Genomic DNA, 25529 nt, shown 5'->3' with positions numbered 1-25529 from the left:
TTGTGGAGCCCTCTTTCAGTATAGCTGGTTTATACTTGGCGTTCTGTTCTTATTGTCGTTTTTGTTCTTTCTTATATGCATTGCTTCTATTTATTAAGATGCCTAGAGTCATCCAGATGTCAGATGGCCTTGAAATTTGATAAAATAAATAAATAAAACCCAAATACGTGCATTTTTTCTTAGTGTCTGGATTTTATAACTCAATTGTAAAATAGCGAAATTGTAATATAGCATTATAGTGTCTGAAAAATTAGGCAGACTTTGGCCACCCATCAATGAGTCCACCATTAATTGCAATACACTATAATGTCTTGATCTGTTCTATTTTATTTTAATGTTTTAATTTTTTTCTGGTACTTATAAAAGATTTAATTGTAATATACAATTATAATTATGGGTTGATGCACAGTAAGGCAGATGTTCAGATTAAATTTAGCATTTCTATTCATCTATCAAGTCCTTCCCCCAAGGACCTGCAATAGCCAGATGTGGATATTTGATAGTGTTACAGATACGTTGCATGTTCCAAGTAAACCTGCCTTTTGCAACTGACTGATGGGGAATTTGTTAATGCCTATTGTGTTCAAGTGGGGTTCCAATTGTTTTGGCATTGCACCCAAAGCTCCTATTAATATTGGTGCTACTTTTGCTTTCTTTTGCTACGATCATTTTTTTATATATTATTAAAGATGGTTAAAATAGATATGGGTTATTTTAGATTTGTTTCTCTAGTTAGCAAAACAAGAAATATTGAAGACCGATAACTATCAAAGCTTAAACTAGATAGCAACTCTGAAAGGCAATGCAAACTTGAAATAGTAGCAGTTATTATTGCTAGTAGCAGTTATTTTTGTTAATTCCAGGCAGGCTGGAATTCGCTGACACTATCCTACTGAATTCATAACTGTAAGCAATGCTTTCCTGCTGTTTAAAAACAGCTAGCAGACACTATATTTAAATATTTTAAAATCCATGAAATAGGCCTCAAGAGAAAATTCTATCTTCAAAATAATTTCTCCTACCCTCATGCATTCCCATTCTATTGGTCTTTGGTTGGTTTATGGCCAGAAATTGTATAGGATCACACCAACTGAATATAAAACCCAATGCATCTGGATACGCTGACAGGGGAAGGATGTTCCAAAGGATTAGGCAATAGCATAATGTAAACCCAGAAAAGTTCAATCTTACCTTTTCCAAATTATTGAGGTAGAGTAGCTGGCCTAGTTTCTTCTGGAGCTGTGATTTGGCAACTGCTTTGTCATTCAAAAGTTTCACTCTATTTTGTTCCACCTAGAAACCAAGTTTATTTTGAAAAATTTTCTATTACATTGTGAAAAAACTTTGTAGAATAACCCATCTTCTCTAGCATTACTAATTAACAAATATCTGTTTTGTTTAAAACTATTCTGTCTTTCAACCACCATCAATTGCAGCAAATAGGAAGTTCAGATGGAGAGGACTGTATAACATACATTATATGACATGGTTTGATTGTCTTACTATTGCTCCCTCTGTTTTAGTTTAAAACTGATTTAATTTTGAACTATTTTATGGTCTTTTTACTGTAAACAACTTTGAAGAGCCATTAAGGCCGATGAGCAGCCTATCTGCTATGTACAAACAAATCTGAAGCATATGACTTTCAACATTACAATGCAAGAGTTGGTAAAAAAGATTAATAAATACAGGCATATTTCATTTTATTGCACTTGCAGATGTGATTTTTACAAAACTCTTTAGCAGCAAAATGATTATGACCCATTGAAGACTGAGATGTTGAGCATTTTTTTTTACCAATAAAACATTTTTAATTAAGGTATGTACCTTTTTTAGACATAATGCTAATGCACACTTAATAGACTACAGTATAGTGTAAACGTAACTTTTATACACAATGGGAAGCCAAAAAAGTCATTGCAATGGTCTGAAACAGAACCTGAAATATCTATTGCAATGGTCTGAAACAGAACCTGAAATATCTCTGAGGTATACCTGTAGCAGTGTTGAATGCTAGTTGTTTCTAGTTTCAGATTATAGCTCTCAGTGACTGCTAATCATTAAGGATATGCAGTTTTGAACTAAAATGCCACTTCAAATCCACTGAAGCAATCTTTCAAAGTTAAGTAGCAACTTGTGCCAAAGCCCTCACTATTGAATAAGGTTAGCCCCAACTCAATGCTTTACAAACTGATCCACCATGGCTTATTAAGCAATATTCCAGCTTCTCAAGTATAAAGATATGTCACCTCATGTGGCTCAATTATGTGAAGAACAGGGTGATTGGGTTTTGGCTCTTCTGGATGACGCATCCTGAGGCGTTCGGTGGCCATAGCAAGTTCATCAATGGCAGAGACATGGTCTCTTAAGACCATCCAGTATTCATGAAGCAACTGAAAGGTTAATTATTTTGATCAGGAAAAAAACTCTAAGTTGTGTTCAATAAAACGTATCTCAACATTTGTACAGATTCTAAAATAACGGGCAGAAAATATAATAGGAGCAGTAACTTAGGTTTCCCTCTGTGTATGTGTTATATGACAAGCAATTCCATCTCTAAAGAACACAGGAAAACAATAAAACCACACAAAAAATCTCTACCAGTAATTTCTACGTGAATATATTCACATATGTGCATATATATGTGCATATATACACACATATACCCAAATACACATATCTTCTTAACATACTTGGATACTCACATTAATACAACCCTGCAACACCTAGAGAAATAATCTAAACAATTATGTCCCATTTGTAAATATGAATTAGGGAAAAGATACATCTTACTTAAAGATACCTAGAACATAACTCATAACTCAGATTATTAGTTAGTGAACTTTCTGGAGCATTCAATTTTCCATAATGAAATTTTTGGTATTGTGTTGCCAGAAGTAATACACTTTATACTTAATCTCAAATGATACTGTTACCTTATGCAGGAATTAAGGATATAAATTACACTTAAATAATTCACAGCACATGTCATGGAAATCGAACAGATATCTGTACATATGAATACATTTAGCAGTTAGTCTCCTATATATTTTCAAACAACCAAAAATGAAGAAATTGTTCCCCACTTTTAATACTGATTAATGCCAGCAGTTTCAAATTCCTTACATTCCAAGCAACTATTCCTTCCTTACAAATTCCTCCTGTTCCAAACAACTATTTCTTACTTGATAAAGCAAGTTGATGCATGAGCAACAGGATTATTTTAAAAAGTCAAGTATACATAGACATCCATCTCTGCCTTACATGCCTGCTATTAACAAATTATCCTAGACACTAGATTTATTCTATTTAGCATACCTACTCTCAGATGAGAACGCATCTATCTCTCTAAATGTGGCAAAGTTTTTTTCTACCATCTACAAAATTTGGCAGGACTTAATGAATTAACACCCGATTAAATTCACAATATATACAATGGCCTGTTATTTCATTACTTTTTTTATACATTACAAGCATTTTTAGTGTTTTGCAATGGTTTATGTAATAAAGTTAATCTGAATCTACATCTTGTGTCTTGCAGTTTACTTACAGTAGTATATAGTTTCAGGTTATGCTTGAATTGCCCACATGCCTGATACCAAGCAGCTATTTTTATATTAAGATTGCTCTGAGATTTATTCTTCTTGTTATACCTTATATTCCTTTTTCCATGCTTCAAAAAGTTCCAAGAAGATGTTGCCTTCTTCAATTGCCTTGGAATCTAGTCTATGAGCTTTGGCAAAAGACAATATCGCTTTCAAGGAGCGCTCAGTTTCACTCGCTGCCCAAAGACCTCTGCTGGTGGTAGGCAAACGATCATCAACCAGGCCTTCTTCATCTTCTATCATTTCTTCAAAGATTGCCATCTGGCCTTTTACACTTTAATGCAAAAACATTACAGTTGTCATCATATCTGAAGATTCTATACATCTTAATAAAAACAAAGATATTGGCAAAACAGAACAAAATATACTTTCTTAACTGAAAAGAGGTGCCACAAGGGCATGAGAACACATGATGTGATCTCATTATCTCAAAAAACAAACCCACCATACCCCAAATATAATTCCTTCTTCAAAGAGCACAGTGACAGAAAGCAATTCATTTAAGCTGTATACCCTGGATAAAGGGCACAATCGTTCCTAAAAAAAAAAAAAAAAAGAATGCATCCTTCTTTTTTGCAGCACTAAAATTCAGAAAGTACATAGGCCTTTCGGGAATTTTTGTCAGTAATTACTTTTGGATGTTTGATTTTGTCATTAAGTGTAAAAAGAAAAAAGAAAGCAATAAGCACTTACGTGTGGGAAAAGAGTTTTGATTCATATTCTGTGAACAATTCATCGGCTTTACAAAAGACGCAACTGGAATACAAATTTTACAAAAAGATCAGTAAACAAAGATGCTTGCTAAGTAAGGGAGCTTCTTCAACAGAAATATACAAAATCAATTCCCTTTAAGTTTTAATGAGAATTCAACCAATAAAAAATTTGCTTTTCTATGTAAATAAATCAAATAAGATAAAAATGTATGCATTGTGTCAGCTGCACATCAGTTATGTATCTTATGTTAATCAATCAATTAACTGAATAATTCATAACACAGTATAACAACCAGAATTTTTTTGTCATAAAGCAATAACGCCAATTACAATCTCATGACAGTTTTACCACAACAAACAGAAGAAAAGCAGAACGAAATCTCTGTTGTTTGCCCCATGGCCAATATTTTTTACACCTACTTGTTTAGTGGCAATCTTACTGGCCGCAGATGGCAGATCGTGGCAGCCTCAATAACCGCTTTGGAAGGAGGTCCTTCCAGATTTTTCACAGCTTCTCTCACTTGCTTCTGCAGTTTTTTCACTTCTTCCATTTGAGTTGTCAGAAGATACTGCAGCCCTCTGCAATCACGAAATCTAGGAAGAGATAAATGGGTATTCAAGGATTAAAACATTATTTCAGAACAGATCTATTCAGTCACGTATCTGAAATAGATGGGCTTTAGTTGCAATCTGCTATTTCCAATGTGGTGTTATAATTAACTGCATAGATTTTTAAACAAAATAGTAATCTCCAGAATAAGTTATTTTTAGGGATGAACTTAAATATGTGTAGATTCCATATATCTTCAGAACATAAAAATGGTTTTACACACACACACAACACGCACGCACGCACACACACACACACACACACACAAAAACATATATAGCCAGAAAAAAAAGGAAAGTTGGGAAGATAGAGAGTATGCAGATCAATTTACGAGAGAAGTGATATGAAAAAAGCTATATCCACCAACATAATAATTGCCATCTTTGTAGCAGGACAGAAAGTTATTTCCATTTAATTTAAATTATTTTAATTCTATTTACTCCTCTGATTGGATATGGACAAATAACGTAAGTTATCAGACAAACTACCCTGAATAGACCCACTGGAAGTCTTAAAACAGTTAGAGTAGGCCTTGTGGTTATTATGAAGAAGCCAACTCATGCAATTTGCACATTAACAACCAGCATGAGAATTTCTTATGTCTCTCCCTCATTTAGCCCAAGACTGCTCAGCATGAATGTAAAACTGTACCGATCCACTTAATATTGCAAGTTTATTGCAAATGTTTATGACTTCTCCCATAAACAACATTATAACTGCAATGAAGAAGTTGAAATTTAGCAACATTTTTTCTATTTGTGACTTACTTATCTGCCATAGAGAGCTTATTCATTTGCTGTTTGTAATTGCTGGTTAGATCATTTTGTACTCGCTGCACAAGCTCCTCATCTATTGCGTACTGTATTGCTGACTGAATCACATCCAACCACCAAGGTGAACTAGAGCGTATCTGGGGTATAGCAGAAAAATTATGACCATAAATAAATGTCCCTCATGCTTTCCTGGACCAGGTTGTATCATGACAGGCTTAACAGTACTATGAGATCAAACTAATGATGAGAAAAGTTGTCTTCTCCAAGTATCAAAGAAAAAATACATTATGCAGAGAAACTGAGTTAATGGAGTAGTAGTATGACTTAAAAAATAATCACCAAAGGAAAGAAGGACATCATACATGGATATGCAGGTTGTTTTAACAAGTTCTGATGTAATGCAATATTATGCTAGGAAATCTTTAGCAACTTACTTAATAATTTTAAATCAACCTGAAAAATCCAGCTCTAAATATATGTTTGTCAATGTGTTTATCTATATCAATTTTGATAGCTATTAACATTTCCACATGTTGTCCATGTGCCCATGTACAACCAGAACTACCTTTCAAAAATAGTCTGACAATGTATTTTTTCTTGTGCTTAACATGCCTGGTAGAACAAAGGACTATAACAACAACTTCTTCCTATTGGATCAATACTTGAGTTACAAATTTCCTATCTATCACCACCTACTTTGTGAAATTCTCAAAAAAAAAGTAGTAAATGCTCCCGATACCTTAAGGTAGTTTCTGAAGAAAAAAAATGTAAGATCTACCTGAAGCACAGGTTTTTAATCACTGAAAAACAGCACTCTCAAAGACATTGCCTTGTTATATCCATTGCTAATGCTCCCAAAGACGAATGCCTCCATGATTCAGTGAGTCATTCCATAACTACATCTGTCATTTCTAGTGCTGCACAATGCTCTCTCTAGCATGGATAAACAGTGTCAGACTTTGACCAGCAGGCATGGACGAAGTCCCCGCTGAGCTATGAAGCTCAACCATCTGTACTGTCTTACCTCATGTCAATTTTATAAAGTTAGGCTAAAACATCTAACTGAGCTCATTACAAAAGCAGAATGTATGATATCACACTTTCTAGAGATCCTAATTATAAAATGTCCTTAGTTTCCTTAATGTAAAAATACCTTCTGATTTGGAATATAGAGGAAATAATCAAAGTATTGACCCTCAGTACTGGTCTGGAAGATAGGAATCAAAGATACACATATTTTTTATCTCCATGCTGATGCTACAAGATTGCCTTATGGTCAAGCTTCACACAAATATAAGTTAAGAAGCCGATATGGCAATCAGTTTCTGATTGATTAGTATTGGTTTGGATGTCTGTATCACATGAAATCTAGAGGAATTACTACACTCAGTGGGTACTGTTCTGTTCTCAATTTGGTATAGAGGCAGCATCTAATAATAGCATATACAGAAACTAAACTGATACCTAGGAAGAGAGACAATAGTTGAAATTATAATAAATGCATTATGCTTTTATAACGAATTATTTGAAGAACATGGCCAGAGGTATAGTTATTGTCCTAGCAGATAATTCTAATGTGGAGACATTTTTAAAGTTATCTGACTACATGATGGCAATATGTTTTAACAATTTGGCTAAAGTAATCATAGAATTATTTCTAAGCTAGATATTTTTGTACTTGGTCTTCTTAATAAAGGAAACAAGATGTGACCATCACTTAAACATTTCTAAAGAACCTAATTAGCTTTTGAATGATAGGCTGTTAATAAACAATCATATTTTTAATTCACTAAACTTATAACAGAACCTCAATTTGTGCTGTGCCAAACATTTCAAATTAAACCATTCTGAATTTGGAATACGACTATTTGAGTGTGAATGTCTTATATGGGATGTGGCATCTTATCTGAGCATGTTTCTAATATTTTCTAATTCAAAACATGCACATCCTGATTTCAAGATGCCCTGTAATAAAGGATGAAAAAATATAGTATCTTTATATGTTAAAAAGATAAATCAAATAATGGCAGCCATGTCTTACTTTCCTTTGGAGTTCATGAATTGTCTGTATAACTGGCTGCAAAGCCTGATGAGCTTCAGCAACTTCTGCATTTGATTTACTCATATAATGCTGGCGGAGTTGTTCACACTGCATTTAAATGAAAGATTAGGTAGTCATATAACCTTAACAGAAACTCTTTTAACAAAGAAATACCGTTACTCATTAGATATATTACTGTAATTAAACAAAGTTATTCTGGAATATTAGCCTGGTTTGATTAATGATTTCAATAAAAGATAACGAAGTATAATTAACAGATGCTTTGAGAAGGGGAACAGTATAATTGAACTCTGGTAGAAGACTCCAGGCAGGTCCAAACAAATATCTTTTGGGGGGCAGGGAGGAGTCAGTTATTTATGGTATCAACCACAATGTCTATTAGATAGCCACAGTATAGTTCTAATTTTTTCCTCTGACATTAGTGAGGCAGTCTAACTTCAGATGGAGAAATGTGGCTTAAAACTGTTTCTTCTTCCCCAGTCTTCAAAATCATTTTTGCTTACGGCACCGGAAAGCAAACATCAACAAAAATCTGGGAGTTGACATGGGTGCTCCTCAGGAGACAAAGAATCCCCATTCATAATCCTGTGATAATTTTTTGCTGGCCCTGGAACTAGTACAGATTTATTACTCTAGAGTTTATCATGAAATATCCCATATGGAAATGTACTATGTTTGTAGACACAACTTATCTATTATTATTTTTTTAGCAAATTGGTACTCCTTCACACACACTCTGAAATGTATACAATGAACAAGTACCTCTTCCTTAAGTCTGCCATCTCTTAAAGTGGGTGATATCCCAGGATGATTTGCTGTCAGAAGTTCCATCAGATTGTGTGTAGAATGAAGTCTCTGTCAATGTAACATATATGCCTGTCATGAAGTCTATTATAATCTGAAGACTATAATAGGAAACTGTTTAATGTGTAAAAGATTTGCACACTAAGGAAACTTAGAACATAACTTCTTACTTTTAATTGTACAGTGCTATATATACACATTTACAGATCAGGGCAACTGACCAGGATGGCTATTTTGTATGGTCAATGATCTAACTTTTATTTTTTATTTTTATTTTTTAAAGTAAAGGTCTGTGAGGGCTGTAAGGAATATGGATGATGATGTGATGAAAAATTCTGCTCATTTGAAGGGATTTTGTGGACGGACGAATGAAAGGTTTTAAAATGGTTGCCTTAAGCCCTTTGCCTCTTTTGTCCAAAACATGTATTTCTGAACAGATGAAAACATTTTCACTGCTGAATTTAAACAGTGTACTAAAAGCAGAAAATTTGAGCTGGGGGTGGGGTGGGGGGGGGGAGAGGCTCCTTGAATTCATGGCGTTCTTTGCTCCAGATTCTGTGTTTGACCTTCACAAACCCTGCCAATATCCACATCAAAGAAATGGAGAGGGAGAAAAAAGTAGGCTTTTAGAATGGAAATATGTGATACGAAATAATATAAATATTGTAAATCAGTAACTGGAAAACACACACATTCTTTATTTCAAAAGCTTTCAAAGCATTCAGAAGCTGAAATGAAAGAACCATCATTTCAAATTATCGCTGTCAAACATGTGTATACAAATATATCAGTCACTTGGACAATGACAAATAGAGCTATACAACCACACAAAATTGATTCAATAATTTGTTCCAGAAAATTACTGAACTCAATTCAGTAACCGTGGAGAACTACAGAAATGACCTTGGAGAAAGAATACAAGTAGTCCTTAACTCATGATTACAACTGGGACTAGAATTTCCATTGCTAAGTGATGCAGCCATAAAGCAACACCACATGACCCCATTGCTTAATGATGGCACTCCACACTGCAGTCATTCAGCAAATTCCACTAGCCATTAGGTAAGGACCTACCCCAATCCAAGCCATCCCAAACTTGAATTCTCCCAGGCCTAAGCCTTGGTTCTTCCAAGGTAAAAGACTGCCTCTCCTTCAACTTCCCCCAACTGCCTATGCCCCCCATTTCTATTACTTTGACCACCTGCACCCTGCCTTGCAGGGCAGCAAGCAGCCCCAGAAGCATGTGGCTCAGGTGCTTCGTGGCATACCATGACTCTGGAGCTGCAAAAAATCCCTGAGCTGCTGCACAGCATGAAGCTGCAGCCACCCTGGAAGTTTCAGCTACCCCAGTATGGCCCAGAAGCATAGCATAGCACAAAGCCACTGTGCCCTGGGAAACTCCAAGAATGCAGTGCAAAGCCTCTACATCCTGATAAGTTCCAATAGCTCCTCTATTGCAGGAAGCACCCCAGTCCAGGCCTAGCTGCAGTCACCCTTGCCACCCTGAATCCCAGGGACCCTGACACCTGAGCTAACCATCACCATCTTTTTGATCTTGCTACTGATGAGATGTGGCTTTTCTGGCCCTATGAAGCAGCTGCCGGCCATGTGTGGCCATCTTCTCCAGGTCTCACAATAATGGGCATGCAACTTTGAGAACAGTGCATGCGATTTGGAGAAAGGCACAAGCAGGAAGAAGGCCTGGCATGGCCAGCAGCTACCTTGCATAGTGCCATTCTGGCATACTATGCCAGCAGAAGATGGTGAAGACCAGCTGGGGGCAGCAGATCTATGATTTGTAGGACAGCAGGGCCCCAGAGTAGCTGGGGACAGTGCACAGGTAGAGGAGATTTACCTCAACAACTTGCGACTTTTCCTGCTGGCTTTCCCAATGACTTCCTAGAAAAGCCAGCAAATAAAGTTGCGAATGGCAAACATGTGATCATGGGGTGCTTGGCAACTGGTCATAAGTACAAAAGAGTTGTCAATCACCCAGATAGTAATCACCTGACAGCAGGGGTGTTGCAAGAGCTGTAACTTCAGGGACCAGTTGTAAATCCCTTCATTCAGCATTGTTACAACTTTGAACAGTCATTGAATGAACAGTCATAAGTCAAGAATTACCTGTATATCAGTAAAGCAGAATACTGACATTTTTTCATGGAACCTGTTTCCTGACCTGGCGTGGACCTCAGTCTTGAAAGCCTGTAAAGTACCATGTTCCAAATAGACTGGTGCAATCCCTTCAAAAATACCCATAAAGGTTTTAAAAATACCACACCAGTGGAGGGTTGCTACTGGTTCACCTCAGATTGGGCGAACTGGTAGTGGCGGCAGCGGGAGGCTCTGCCCACCCACCCGGACGCTTCTGTGCATGCGCAGAAGAGTTGCACGCGCACACACACGCGCATGCCCACAAGTGAACCAGTAGCGATGGGTTTTGAAACCCACCCCTGCCACACACCAATAAACTAAAATAAGTAATTCAATGCTAAATGGAGTATTACATATGTAAACACAGCTTTGTTCTAAAAAAAGAACTGCATTTATTTAAGAAATTTATGCCTTGTTCTTTAACAGTATTATTTAGATCCATCTGCATCAATCACAACTGCAAAATAAAACAAAATGGAGAAATAATAATTGCTCACTACTTGTTTATTCATAAATAAATTCATAAAGGTTTAGATTTTTAAAAAACACATTAGTTTATGTGTTCTTTCAAAATAACCAAATTAGTGTACATACTTGCAATGAATCTGTTTTGAGCTTCTCTTTATGTTCTTCAGAGGAACGTAGAACCTCTCTGTACAAGTCTGCTGCCAAAGCATATTCTCCTAAAAAATTAGCACATTTCAGATTAGATCATTGCATTTCTGTCTTCTGCTTACATAAAATTATACATCATCATTACCTTTTTTTAAAGATCTTTAAATTAAAAATATATACATGAGAATAAATGAATCTAACTGAAAAGGATTTGGACTACCAAACTTCCACTCTGAAAATGAAGTTAAAAAAAAAAAAAGTCTACCACAGAATTATTACTCCCATAATAAAAAGAAGACATTTCTTGAGTTGTCCTCTTCACTAAAGAGGATGTGGGGGGAAAATAATATGAAGCATTAATCAGGGAATTCTTTTGGAATTAACAAACCAAAATGTCCAAAATCTGAAGCCTCATCTTTGCCCTGTCAGTTCTCTCTTGTTCAGCTAGTTCATGGTAAATCTACCATATTTTTGACAGTTTGTTTCAATTACCAGCAGATAAGTCAAACTTCTTACCAAATAGACTCGTGGAATGCTTCCACTGAATTTCTTTCCATTGTTATAATCCTTCTACTAAAACTCAGATAAATGAAGTGACCAAATAACAGCTTCATATTATTTGTGAAAATTGATTTCTGCTTGCTGGTTCTCAAAATATTGTCCTTGCTGTTCCTTGCATGTCTTGTGGTTGAAGTTGAAAAAAATATACCAGGAGATGACTGTTAATGTGCTATACTTCAAACCACTATCAATTGATATACATGTTTCTCTTTCTGTTCTAATTTTATAACTCCGAAGAAATCAGTTCAATCTGTTTTTAATTTTAAACCATATTCCAATGTGCCTGATATTGAAAAGAATCTGGTATCAAAGTTGGATTTCAGATTCTGACCTGTTCTTTAAGTTAAACAAAACATAAATTTCAAAGCAGGAAATGTGTAATTGTGATTTATTAAGCACAAGCTTCAAATCCTCTCCTTACAATCATAAAAATGTAGAGGGGAGAGGAAATATATAAACCAGAAATTCAGGCAGGTTTATTTATGTCCAAGGAAACTGTGATTTCCCATTGCACTTGAACTCTAAAGTTGAGAACTTCACTTGCCATTCACTGTAACTTCCATGAAAAATATTATTACATTATTATTTAAAGTTATGCTAAAGCCTGAATGACTTGGAAAAGACAGTTCCTTGCATTATCATAACTATCTGACTGAAATGGTAAAAATGAGTATGTAGTATTTATAAACAATATTTAAATATACAATCTCTTTGAAAAATACAAACACAACATGCTGAAACATTGTTTAAATCCAGTTCATAAGAAATTAAATACAGGTAGTCCATGACTTACAACAGTTCATTTAGTGACCGTATGAAATTACAACTGCGTTGGAAAAAAGTGACTTATGACCATTTTTCACACTTACAACTTACAAAATTCAGATGCTTGACAACTAGTTTATATTTATGACAGTTGCACTGTCCCAGGGTCATGTGGTCACCTTTTGCCAACTACTGACAAGCAGTCAATGGGGAAGCCAGATTCATTTAGTAACCATGTCACTAACTTAACAACTGCTGTGATTCACTTAACAACTATGGCAAGAAAAGTCTTAAATAAGGTAAAATTCACTTAACAAATGTCTCCTTTATCAACAGAAATTTGGGCTCAATTATAGTTGTAAGTTGAGTACTCTCTGTATAACATCAATTAATAATATTAAAAGGAGGAATTTATTACAGTTCTGGAAGGACTAAGCTTATGCACTGTCAGTTTAATAGACAATTAACATCCTGACATAATCATAATCTCCTCACATTAGAACTCAAAATCCAAGAATGGTTTTCTTCTCTTCTCAGCACTTACATCCTTTAATGAATTATATTCCAAAATTCCAGAGATTGGAAGTATTAAAACCCCAGATTTCCTAAATCCAAATTCATGTGTTCCTGGGAATTTCCCTTTCTTCCCTTCTAGCAGACATTGATCAGAGGTGGAAATCCCTGTCCTTCCATAAAGACCAGTTGGAAAAATAAGTCAAAATTGTGACTTTTACTACCCACAGAAGTAGGTTTAGGTCATTTTCCTCAATAAATAAATGTAATTTTTTGACACAATTGTTTAATTGGGTTAGCTTTACCTAGTTTTAGAACTTATTTGGAGAACAGATCACATTTTAGATTCATATTTATGAAGAAATATTGAAAATCCATTGGGTTCACAAACTTTGAAACACCATTGTATTTTATGCTGAAAGGCAGAGAATGTGATCTATGTTTAACAGTCACAATTATTGGTTTTCCTACTTCATCTTGAACTTGATCTTTCAACTCTCATTTTCTTGTTTTTTCTTTGCAGGAAGAATTACAGGGGTATGATTTTCTCCTCAAATTTGCCACCAGGACAGGTACTATGACAGGTATCTATGAATGCATTATACTATTCTTCTTCTTCAAGGAAAAAAAGTCTAATTGCCTTTTGAAAAAACATTTTTAAGACAATTATGACCTGGATGACTGAGAATCTCCACAGATGTTATACTATAAGAACTAATTCATGACAAAGTATTCAGTATTGGAAATGGTTCCAGAGGTTTTTTTTTTATTTCATAAATCCATCTGTTGTTTTCAACTAAAACAAACTGCGAAAAAAGCTATTTCTTAAGAGTAACGTTTCCTTTTGGCATTACAATCCAGAATTGACATTCACTTGATATTTAAAAGAACTGCAGGCAAACTACTATGAAAGAAAATATTTCTCACTAATTTTGAAGAAATCCAGTGAACTTAAGACCAAAGCTGAAGCTGCTTCAAGTTTCATAAAGCCATAAAACAATATATAAGACCAATGCCTTAACAAATGTGTTTTATAATCAGCAATGGGGCATGGGGGGAAGGGATGTTCCTAGGAGGGATGAGCAAAGAACATCAGGAATGTATGCCAAGAGTATAGAATCCCAGCAAGGTCATTCAAGCATGAAGGTTTACCCAGTTGCCCAGCTGAACTAGCAGACTCCTACATTGGGCAGCAGCAACATAGAAGAAGATGCTGAAGGCAGATGATCACTTTAGTGACAATGACAAAGGCATTGTTTCATACTGCACAGGATAGTCAAGATAAACTGACTAACAATATAGTTCTGAATGAGGATCCCCTCAGGTTGAATGCTCCTCAACATGCGACTCAGAAGTGCTGAGAATCTTTTGAATTACTAAGGGTATTCATGGCATGGCTAATTTAAAGCTTTCAGGGCATCTAGTGTAGATGCCAGAGTTTCATGCAGGGGAAAAAATATCTGAAGTTACAATGATAAAATTACAGTCATGACATGAAATCTAAAAAGCATAAATATGGGGATGTTCAGCATACTGAAAGATGAAATGAAGATGACTAAATATTGTGTTGATATCTTAGACATCAGAGAATTTAAATGGACTGAAATTGGGTGCTTTCAGAAAGAAGATTACACTGTTCACTATTTGGGCACAAAAAATAGAGAACACACTAAGCTTTCATTTAGGTAAGATGCAGCAAGAACAATTGATCACAGTGCAATTAGTGTCATTTAGATGTTGCAGATCACTCTTTAATATGAAAATGATCCAAGTTAATGCTCCAACTACTGATGCAAAAGAAGAGGAGGTTAATGAGTTTAATGCTCAATTTCAATTTGAAATCAACAGAATATGGAAGCAAGATGCTGGAGATTGGAATGCCAAAGGGGAAAATATTGAGGATGAAGATGTAATTCGACTATATGGAGCAGCAGCATTTCTGCCAATGATTTTTCATTGCTAACAATCTTCAAATAACCAAAATGATACCTATAAACATGGACATCAATGCTTGCCATACACAAAAATCAAACTAACTATATTATTGGTATAAGGAGATAGCGGAGCTCAATTATAACACCCAAACATAGCTAGGGGCTGACTGTGAAAAAGATCACGAACTTCTCATGTAAAGGTAGAAAGTTAGGCTAAAGTGAAAAAAAGAAAGTCAACCAGAATCCATGATGTGATTTTGAGCATATAATCACCATTTTTAAGGAGAACACCAAAAATCATATTAAAGGCTTAAATCTCATTAATAGGGAACTAGAAGAACTGTGGAATGAATTCAAAGGATGAATGTGAAAAGAGACCAAAAAACTGAACAAAGCAAACTGGATATCTGAACAAATATTCCCTACTAATACTAGAAGAAGTTAAATCATCATCCTAGTCATTACTAAGGCAGAACAAATGGATATTTTTTCTAAACATATGCCATGGCTTGAACGTCTGGAATCTCCTTTTCATAAGGGGCTGTAAACTAGCACTATGTTGCTAGAATGTGAAGTTAAAGATATTATACAATAGTTGCATACTCAACTATCCTTTCTTTGGAATTAGTATGAAGACTGACCTCTTCATCGGCCTCTGTAATTTTCCAGATTTGCTGTCATCCTTTTGGTTAGAACCTTTACAAGCTCTTCCTCTTGCCATATTTTTATAGATATTCCATCAATTCCTGTTCAAGCTGGCTTTAGAAAAGGCCAAAGAACATGAGACATTATTGCTGCTGAACAATGGATAATTGAGAAAGCCAAATACCAAGAAGTCAATATGTATTCCACTGAATACAGAAAGATCTTTGATTCTGTTGATTATATCAAACTGGAAAGTGTTTAGGAAAATGGGAATCTCAAAACACCTCATTTGTTTTCATGCAAAACCTATTATTCACAGTCCAGACAGAATGTGGCTGGAAAGTCTCCCCTTATTTATTCAACCTATACAGATAGTCCTTGCTTACTGAACACTCATTCAATGACTGTTCAATATTATGATGGTGCTGAAAAATTATGACCAAATTACGATTATTTATGACTTTGACAGCATCCCTCAGTTATGTAATTGTTATTAGTCAGTACATATTGTTCTGTGCCTGACATATTTTTTTTCTTTTCCTCACTTACAGAACAGAAAGATTGGAGAGAAAGGGATTGTAAGAAAATAAACTGTTTGTTCCTCCACATACTGAAAGCAATGGAATTGTGTCAATAGCTCGGGGATGGGAGCCACGACACACTATACAAACAGATTACAGTATTCTCTTGAAATCCCTTCTCCAAATTCTCTGCTCTGCAAATAAGCCAGAGAAAGGATCTGGCAAGAAGAGATTGCTTATAGAAATTATTTGCTCACCCAAAGCATGTCTTCTCTGCTAGCACAGGTAGGACAGGACAGTCCCAATGGGATGAGATGGTTCCTCAAGTAGCTTGGATCCATACCATGGGTTTAAAAGATGATTACCAACACCTGGAATTACACCTGGAAGCAGACCAGCAGCCAATGCAGTTCATGGAGCAGCAATGTTACATGTACAAATCTTGGGGCCCCTAGAACAGCCCACGCTGCTGCAGTCTGCACCACCTGTAGCTTCTGAATGCTCTTCAAGGATAGCCCTATTGAAAGCAATGTGATCATATTGGCAGGGGGAAAGGGTTAGGCAAAGAAGAGATTGTCTACAGAAATTGTTGGGTTTTTTCTCTCTCCGCTCTCAGAGCAGAAAGACTGGAGATGCAGAGATTTTAAGAGTATTGTAAACTCTTTATGTAATACACTGAGGCTGCAATTTCATTGCTTTTGATGTGCAGAAGAGCAAAGCTGAAGGTATAAAACTGACTAGTCTTGTCTCTTTCCAGCTGGAAAGCACATGATTTTCTACTAAGCCACTGTTTCACTTAGTGTTAAGGCTTCAATTAGGATCATTAAGCGAGGACTACCTGTATACTGAATATGAGGAAAGTTGGACTGAAAAAGATAAGAATGATTTTAAAACTGGAGGAAGAAATAAAGATACTGAAGTGATGAAGAACACCTACATTTCAGGTTCAACCATCAACAATAAAAGAATCAGCAATCAAGAAATACTCTGCAGATCAGCCCTTCCTAAAGCAGCCATGAAGGCTCTGGAAAAGATATTCAAATGCCATGATGCATCTGTACATATAAAGATCAGAATTGTGCAGGCAATGCTTTTCCCTATGACACTCTGTGAAAGTGCAGTTTGGACTTCAAAAAAGCAATATATAAAGATCACTGATACTTAGAACTTTTGTGTTGAAGAAGACTCCTGAGAATACCAGAGGTAGCCAAGAGAATAAATGGATCATCAAAATGTATCAACCCACAACGTTTTCACTCCAGGCCCAAATGTCCAGGCTCAAATTTGGACACATTATGCAAAAACACAGCTCTCTGGAGATAATCATAATGCTAGCAAGTATGGAAGGAAAGAGAAGAGAACAACCAGCAGCAATATGGATTTTTTCAGTTACAACAGTAATGAGTATATTATTGAAAAACCTGAAAGACCTGGTTGGGGAGATTATCCTGGAGAAAACTATTTATGTAGTCACTAAGAGTCAATACCAGTTTGATGGCACACAATCAATTAATCTACCAATCAATCAAAATACGTTAGCAACATAATACAAAATTCTGAGATGCTTCAATTTACACTGTATTATTTAAATTGTACTTAGTTTTGTTTCTGAAAGCCAAAACAGTACCATTTCACATATTCATTGCTATTCTCATTAGGCAATTACATTCAGATGGCAGCTACTTTTTGCTGGGAAGAATCTAGTGAAAACCAAATAGCTTAACTAATATACAGGTAGTCCTCACTTAACGACCATTTGTTTAGCAATTGTTCAAAATTATGATGGCACTGAAAAAAAGTGACTTACAACTGGCCCTCACACTTATGATAGTCACATTATCCCTGCAGTCACGTGATCCTGATTCAGACACTTGACAGTTGTAGTATCCTGTGGTCATGTGACCACCATTTGTGACTTTCCGAGCTGGCTTCTGACAAGCAAAGTCAATGGGGAAGCCGGCAGGGAAGGTTACAAGTCACAGTTATGAGATGTGTCACTTAAAGACCACGGTGATTCATGTAATGATTGTGGCATAAAATGTGAAATTGAGTGCAGTAACATGATGTCTTATTTAATAACTGTCTGCTTAACAATACATTTTCTGGTCCCTTTTTTATTCGTAAGTTGAGGACTGCTTGTACTAAATTAAGATAAAAAGAATATACTTCCAAGTCAAATCCTCCCATACTTTTTTCAGGGTTTCCTTTTTTTTACCTTTAATAATATGAATACCAGCTAAGCCGTTAAGAGCACACACCAATTGGCGATGAGCTTCTTCACATTCTATCCGACATTTTTTCTGTAGAGATGTTAAAAGCTCTTCCATTGTCATTGTGCTGGAACAAAGATCCAAACATGAATTATAGACATAATTCTAATAGCTATCCAAATTACTGCAGAACAAAGAATGGACAATACTCTTGCCCACAGGCGTTATAATTTGCACACAATTTGCACAATATGGGAGAGATCAAAAGTGCAGACAGAGAATGTAACTGACTTAAGTAAAAGTGAATGATCAGCACTACAACGTCAATTAACAATGGATGAGGCTGCCAGAAGAGCAAGAGTCAAAACATTGTATCTCCCTTGACACCTGAAGCAGTAAAAGGGGAAGTAAAGAAGACGATGAATGATCAACAACGAGTAGTTAAAATAATGGAGGGCGCAACAAAGCAAAAGCAGGGAAAACTGTATGTTCCTAACTATTAGGATGCCAAAATAACAAATGTACTCTGTAAATACAGGTGAGGGAGGAGATATTGTGGCTCCACATGAGGGCAGGCAAGCATGTGAAGGGGTGTTGCAGGACCACGCAAATGTGGGCAGGCATGGGAAGGGGTGCTGAGGCATTTGTATAAGTGAACATGGGAAATGGCACTGCAGTGGCACACATGTGTAGGCAGGCATGGATAGAGACACTACAAGAGTGACTTGTGGCCTTCCTTCCCAACTCCCCCATTAAGTTTGCTTGTGGAAAGCTGACAGGGAAACAAGCAATGGCAATCATATGATTATGGGATGCTACAATTGTAAATATGAGCCAGTTGCCACATGCCTGGATCAGAATCACCTGCCTGTGGGGATGCTGGGATGGCTAGAAAGTTAAGGACCGGTCATTAAGCACCATTCATTCATCATCGTCAACTTCAAATTCTCACTAAATGAGTAATCAATAACCAAGGACTATCTGTAATCTAAGATTAAAACAACTAGATCCCATCTACACATTTCCTGAAATAACAATGGTTTAAACAACCATTATGGTAAAATTTAATAGAAATAGCCTCCGAATACAGGTTTGCATAACATTTCTAGTACAAATTTCACAATGATTTGCTACTCCTTCTTCAAGAGAAGAAAAAGAAAAAACAAAATTATTCACTACAATTATTTCTCAGTCACTGGCCATAATCTAAATTTTAACTGAATTTCATTAATGGTGGAAACATTGAAGTTAGTATTTCTTCAACACTGTTGATTTCGTTGTAAATAATTCGCTTTGAATGAAGTAATCGGTTTTAGACATTTTCTAACTAAATTATTTGGATTATTTATGTATGAATAAATTACCTTACAAAGCAAATAAAATTAATATCCGATATACGTTTGATCTATTTAAACTACATAGAAAGGAGATGTTGTTTCAAAAATACTGTTGTTTAAAGCAGCCTTTGTCAAGTAAAGTTCTATGGAATCATAGACTGTGATTTCAAAAAAATAATTTGTTTGAACTTCCCACAGAGGTCAGTGCTAGTGGTGACAGTGGTGGGAATGTTTAGATGCCATTATTTGTTGTTTGCCTGATGTTTTGCTGTTGTTGTAAATGTTGTAAAATATGATTGGATAGCTTATTTTTTAATATGTAATTTTTATTAAGAATTTTTATTATAATAGTAAAAATCTAATACAAGGTAAATTAAAAGTAAACAGAGAAGGAATAAAAAGTACAGGGAAAAGGAAAAAAGAAAAAGAGAAGGACAAAGGCATCTAGGTAGCCTATCTCAACTAGGCTTTGGTCATACAATTTGTGATTGCTTAGCATAACATTAACTTGTTTTTTAGACACTGGAAGTATAATGTTAAGAGAACTTCACAGGGCTAGAAAATGTTGTCTCAGAAACTGGTAACACTAAATAGTTAGTAGCAATAATATCAAGGATACATATATACCAGGGAAGATATATAAGGAATCAAGGTTGGATAATTGACTAGATCTATTTTAGTTTAGGTTTTTTCTATCTCTTTATTCATACAGATGTCTCAGTATATAATTAAAAAATTATCACATGCCATCAAGTCAATGTAGACTCTTAGCGATCACATTACTTGTCAGAAAATGATAATTTATTTTTTATATAATTGGGGAACCATATATAGCTACAATAAGAAAACAAAGGGCAGAAATCTATAGTGTCCTGAATAGAATTTCAAAACAAGCCATATGTAGTTTTTATGAAGTGATTATCTTTGTTTTGTATACTATCAGAAAAGAACTGTACTGGTTTGATGTTATAAAGTCATATGTAATGTTAAGACTACTGGCAGCTACTGGTAATAATGATTCACACACAGTGTGAAGGTAGAACTAAAAGCCTGTCTTTTATGAATATCTGTAGGTACTTTTGAGCACTATAATGTAAATAGAGCTTCAGGGACTGAACATTCCATATTAATAATAAGAATCCCAAGTAAAATTAACCTTTTCTGCAGAGGCAAGAATTCTCCACGAACAGCTTGTGGGTGACAACAGGCCTGTCTCAGACGTAGCAAAGGGTACAAAATGGAAGTCACTGTCCTCCTATCCAAGCTACTAAGTTTGAGAGACCAATCCAAAATCTTCCTGAGTTTTACTAATGCATCCTGGCAGCACACCTCATGTTGGCGATGATAAAAATGCCTCTCCACAGGAGAAAAATGAAGCCAATGTGTATCTTCTGTCTGAGGAGGGATCTGAATCTAACAAAATGAAACAATAATAAACAACTAAAGTTTGGGTACAAAATGTTATCAAAAAACATGTTATTAAAACTGAAATGTTTACTTGATCAATCACGTCCTTCTTTGCTGACCTCCACATTATCTTGGCTATGAAATTGTACAGAGGCTGTGTATTTTTCCTGCAGTATGGTCGATATAGAAGCTGATCCCACCAATATTTGACCCAGTAAGGATCAGCACCAAGGAAAAGTACTAATCCATACAAATCTGTTGCAGAGAAAGAGTAAAGTTTACCAAATGTAGGTGGCAATATATGTATAAAATCTACTTTATCTCATCATCTCAAAAGTTAAATCTCTTTAAGAATGTTTTCTTTTGAGGATGAGGGATTGATGAAACTTGGATAGTATATTTACAGAGACTAGACTTTTTTTTTGAAAAATTAAAATAAATAACCCATCATTTTACAAATAGCCTATGTAATCCATCATCTAGTAATGCTGATTTTCAAAATATTGGTCAGTGATCACTGATAACAACTTAAAAGACAATGTTATGACCATTCACCTTCAAGTCCTCGCTGTACCGGTGTGCCACTGACACACCAGCGATTGATTCCACTCAAACGGAGTGCCATTTCTGCAGCCTATACAAGATGACAGAAAAAATAAGACAAAATCATGACAGGAACAATACTAAATCCAAGCGCTAGGCAGCAAACCGAGCTGTAAGATCAAGGCAATATCCAGGGGAGCCCTTGTCCAGTTTAGACTGATGCAGTATTAGGAATAGGAAGCAGGAAGCCCTGGCAAAATTGACGCATACGATCATCATGTAGCTCTCTGGAAATCACACTTCGCACAGAATGCAGCTGTTAGGCTGCTGGTAAGTAAAACTTGCTAATGTAACACTTATTTCTTAGTCAAATACCAATTTCTCAACAATTACACTGATTTTCAGCAATTTTTCAGAGCCAATTCAAAGTGCTCTTTATTATTTATAAAACATTTATAACATAATTTCAAGCTATATTAGAATCTGTCTTCTGCAAATTAATTCTCCCCATCTTGCCAGGACAATTAGAGAGGGTCTACTCCAGACCCTGAAGCGAGGCGGTTCCTAAAACAAGAGACAGGTTTTCTCTGTTGTAGCCCCAATACTACAGAATACTTTAACACTGATCGTTTTCCCAGGCCACCATGTTACTTGCACTTCACAAGCTTATGAAAAACAATTTTATTCAGGATAGCTTCTTGATGGTGGCAGAATTGCAACAATTTCTTTTTTAATGTTTTGTTTATTTATTCATATGCTTTATGATTTTTTGTGTATAAATAGATGAATGAAAACTATGCTCATAACTGAAGCTTAAGTGTATACTGTATATATATATGGCTCAGGACCAGGGTACTTACGAGACCGCCTCCTGCCACCAATAGCCTCTCACCGACCAGTTCGCTCCCATAGAGAGGGACTCCTCAGGGTGCCGTCGGCCAAACAATGTCGACTGACGGCCCCCAGGGGGAGAGCCTTTTCTGTGGGGGCACCTACCATCTGGAACGGGCTTCCCCCGGACTTACGAAACATCCAAGACTTACGCATTTTCCGCCGATCCCTGAAAACATTTCTATTCCAACAAGCTGGTCTGGCCTAACTCTCCCTTTTTAATTGGCTTTTAAACTGTCTTTTAAATTGGGTTTTAAACCTCTTTAGATAAATTTGGATGTTTTTTAATCTTTGAGCCTAAATTACTTAATCTGTTTCTTAATAGTTTTTAACTTCTATATGTATTTGTATTTATTATGGCTGTTCACCGCCCTGAGTCCTTCGGGAGTAGGGCGGTATACAAATATGAAAAATAAAATAAAATAAAATAATATATTCTTATGTATTCATTGCTAAATACATCACAGAAGTCATTATAAGATTCATTTATAAGAATTCTATCCCATCTTTCTTTCAGGTACTCTAATAGCATACATAACACATACACAATCTTCCCCCCATTTCTCCACACAAATGACATAAATTAGGCTGAGAATGTGACTGGCCTAAAGTCTCCCATGAATATTCATGGCAAGAGAATGGATTTTAACTGGGATTTCTTGATGCCATGATATAATGTGCCCTCAGGACCCCAAATCCCAAGGTTGGCTAATCATTGTTCTAATCTGGCAGCCCTTGGGCCGGATGCATCACACACAGGCCACCCCACCCCACCCCACCCCAGCTCCCCAAAGGCAAAAAACGTTGTGATACATCACGTGATGCGATCAAGTTTGACACCCATGTTCTAGACTATTACAACTGAGCTCCTTCTCTTACAGCAAACCTGCCTTATTCCAATCACATTTCCCATAAATCCCATCTTTACTGAATTGTTCCCCTGCTTTGCCTTTTTAACACCTAGCCATCTGCCACACATGGTCTAATTTTTTTTATCCCAACTGAATGAAGATCTAAACAGTTTCAGAAGCTTTTTAGGAAGCTGTGGAGTTTTAAAGTTTAAAGCCCAGAGTTGCTTTGATAGCGAGATGGGCAGCATATAAATTTAATTTTATAAAAATGTAAAGGAGTCCCTGAGGATTTTATTCTGCTAGTCATTGCCAACTCTAGGGGGCAGTGCTCATCTCCATTTCAAGGTCATTGAGCCAGCACTGTCTAAAAACATTTCCATGGTCATTTGGCCAGTATGACATCATGGAGTGCTGTTACCTTCCCACCAAAGCAATAACTATTTATCTACTCCCATTTTCATGCTTTTGAACTGCTAAATTGGCAGGAGCTGGGGCGAGGATGGGAACTAACCGCATTGTGTGGTGCTCGGATCTCAAACCCGGGTTGTTGGTTTTCCAACTGACAAGCTCAGCTTCTTAACCGCTGAGCCATCGTGCCACCCCATAAATTTAATAAATAATAAATAAAGTTTATATTTCTATATGGTTCCCCGAACTATTTAGGAATGGATAGCACATAACATTGTAAAATAATAGTAATATATTAAAATAATTGTTTTAACAATATCTTCTACCAGTTGCTGGAATGGGCATTTTCAAAGTCAATGCTAACAGTTTTACATCTTCTAAACCCAAAGGGCATATCTTGTGCCTCTTGAGATAGCATTAAATCAATCTCTTGCTTTAAGCCATTAAGCTATATAACAGACATCATGACCTACTTCTTTAAACTGTCAGAATACATTATGTAATGTTATTATTTTAAAAATGGATATGCTTCATATCCTATCAAACCTCCACCAGGGAAAATATTTAGAAGCAAGTACCTTTAGGGGAAACTAATAATTTACTCACTTCTGAAGGATAAAGTGCAAGAGCACATTTACACCTCCAATGATTAAACAGTAGCAGAAGTTCTCAAGGGATTGCCTCACCTTTGCAGTGGTGCATTCTACCATCTGTGCCTCATCCAGGCAAATTCTCCACCACTCCACAGCTACCAAGGGACTAGGAATGGCCATATAACGTTTCTGGTTTCTGAAACGGCGCCCATCTTCACTATTGCTATGTGGAATGTCGACATAATTCAGCTCACACCGAAGGACGTCATATGTAGTGATCACTACATCCTGCTCTGCTAAGATGTGAGGTTGCAAGAAGCCATGCTTCTTCACTCCTTGATAAACCTACATGAATTTTGCCCAAAAATACAAGACAAAGCAAATGTTGACAGTTAATTTCATGTAATAAAAAGTGGTGATACATCGTAAAATTAAGCATTTCCTTGCTCATTTAAAAAAATAAAGTTATGGTGACAGCTTAATAGTTTAGTAGAGCAAAATAAAACATGGCCAAAGTACTTTTGTAAAAGGAGCATGTGACAAAATGTGCTGGTGAGAAAAATTCATCTCTTTAAGCTTAGAGGAACAGCATCCATTGAAATGCGCACATTAGCATTTCAAAGTTGTCTTGAGTTGCCTGCATACACATGAGGAAGTACAACAGGAGATAGTTATTTTTTAAGCAAAAATGCTTCACTCATGTTTTGCCAATTGACTGCTTCTAACAGTCCTAATCATGAACACTATTTTTACAGTTCCTCTGTTCTACGTTGTTCTTTTTGATAGGAAGAATAATTGTATCAACAATCAATAACTATGTTCTAAACATTTCTAAGGAACTGTTTGGGAAGATATAAATCCAGTTGGCTTCACATTTTTCACAGGAGAGATCTGAATGGAAAAAAGAACCACACAAAGAGAATTAAAATCTTCCCACAATTAGACTTAATTTAATACAGAAATACATCAATTTGTGGCTGATTTTCTATTGACTACCTTAATTTCTGAAGTTTG

At 36.0% G+C, this 25529-nt stretch overlaps 1 protein-coding gene across 2 annotated transcripts in view; it reads right to left on the bottom strand.

The window, feature by feature from the left end:
- SHPRH (SNF2 histone linker PHD RING helicase) overlaps nucleotides 1-25529 on the bottom strand; it is a 55139-nt gene that overhangs the window by 13362 nt on the left and 16248 nt on the right. The window contains exons 10-24 of one of the 2 annotated variants that reach the window (XM_070932661.1): nucleotides 24609-24860; nucleotides 21785-21863; nucleotides 21321-21484; nucleotides 20979-21235; nucleotides 18491-18612; nucleotides 11316-11404; nucleotides 10692-10772; nucleotides 8526-8618; nucleotides 7743-7850; nucleotides 5696-5838; nucleotides 4739-4912; nucleotides 4299-4361; nucleotides 3654-3879; nucleotides 2250-2393; nucleotides 1192-1293 (exon numbers count right to left, since the gene is read on the bottom strand). In XM_070932661.1, coding sequence (XP_070788762.1) covers nucleotides 1192-1293; nucleotides 2250-2393; nucleotides 3654-3879; nucleotides 4299-4361; nucleotides 4739-4912; nucleotides 5696-5838; nucleotides 7743-7850; nucleotides 8526-8618; nucleotides 10692-10772; nucleotides 11316-11404; nucleotides 18491-18612; nucleotides 20979-21235; nucleotides 21321-21484; nucleotides 21785-21863; nucleotides 24609-24860 — 2097 coding nt within the window. The remainder of the gene's footprint in view (nucleotides 1-1191; nucleotides 1294-2249; nucleotides 2394-3653; nucleotides 3880-4298; nucleotides 4362-4738; nucleotides 4913-5695; nucleotides 5839-7742; nucleotides 7851-8525; nucleotides 8619-10691; nucleotides 10773-11315; nucleotides 11405-18490; nucleotides 18613-20978; nucleotides 21236-21320; nucleotides 21485-21784; nucleotides 21864-24608; nucleotides 24861-25529) is intronic. The other variant, XM_070932662.1, reaches the window with a different exon arrangement.

The sequence above is a fragment of the Pituophis catenifer genome, unplaced genomic scaffold (assembly GCF_029215685.1).
Source record: "Pituophis catenifer annectens isolate HBS135680 unplaced genomic scaffold, rPitCat1.0.hap2 SCAF_1, whole genome shotgun sequence".
Lineage (NCBI taxonomy): Eukaryota > Metazoa > Chordata > Lepidosauria > Squamata > Colubridae > Pituophis > Pituophis catenifer.
Note: the sequence above shows the minus strand (reverse complement) of the source record. Positions and strands in the feature narration are given on the sequence as shown.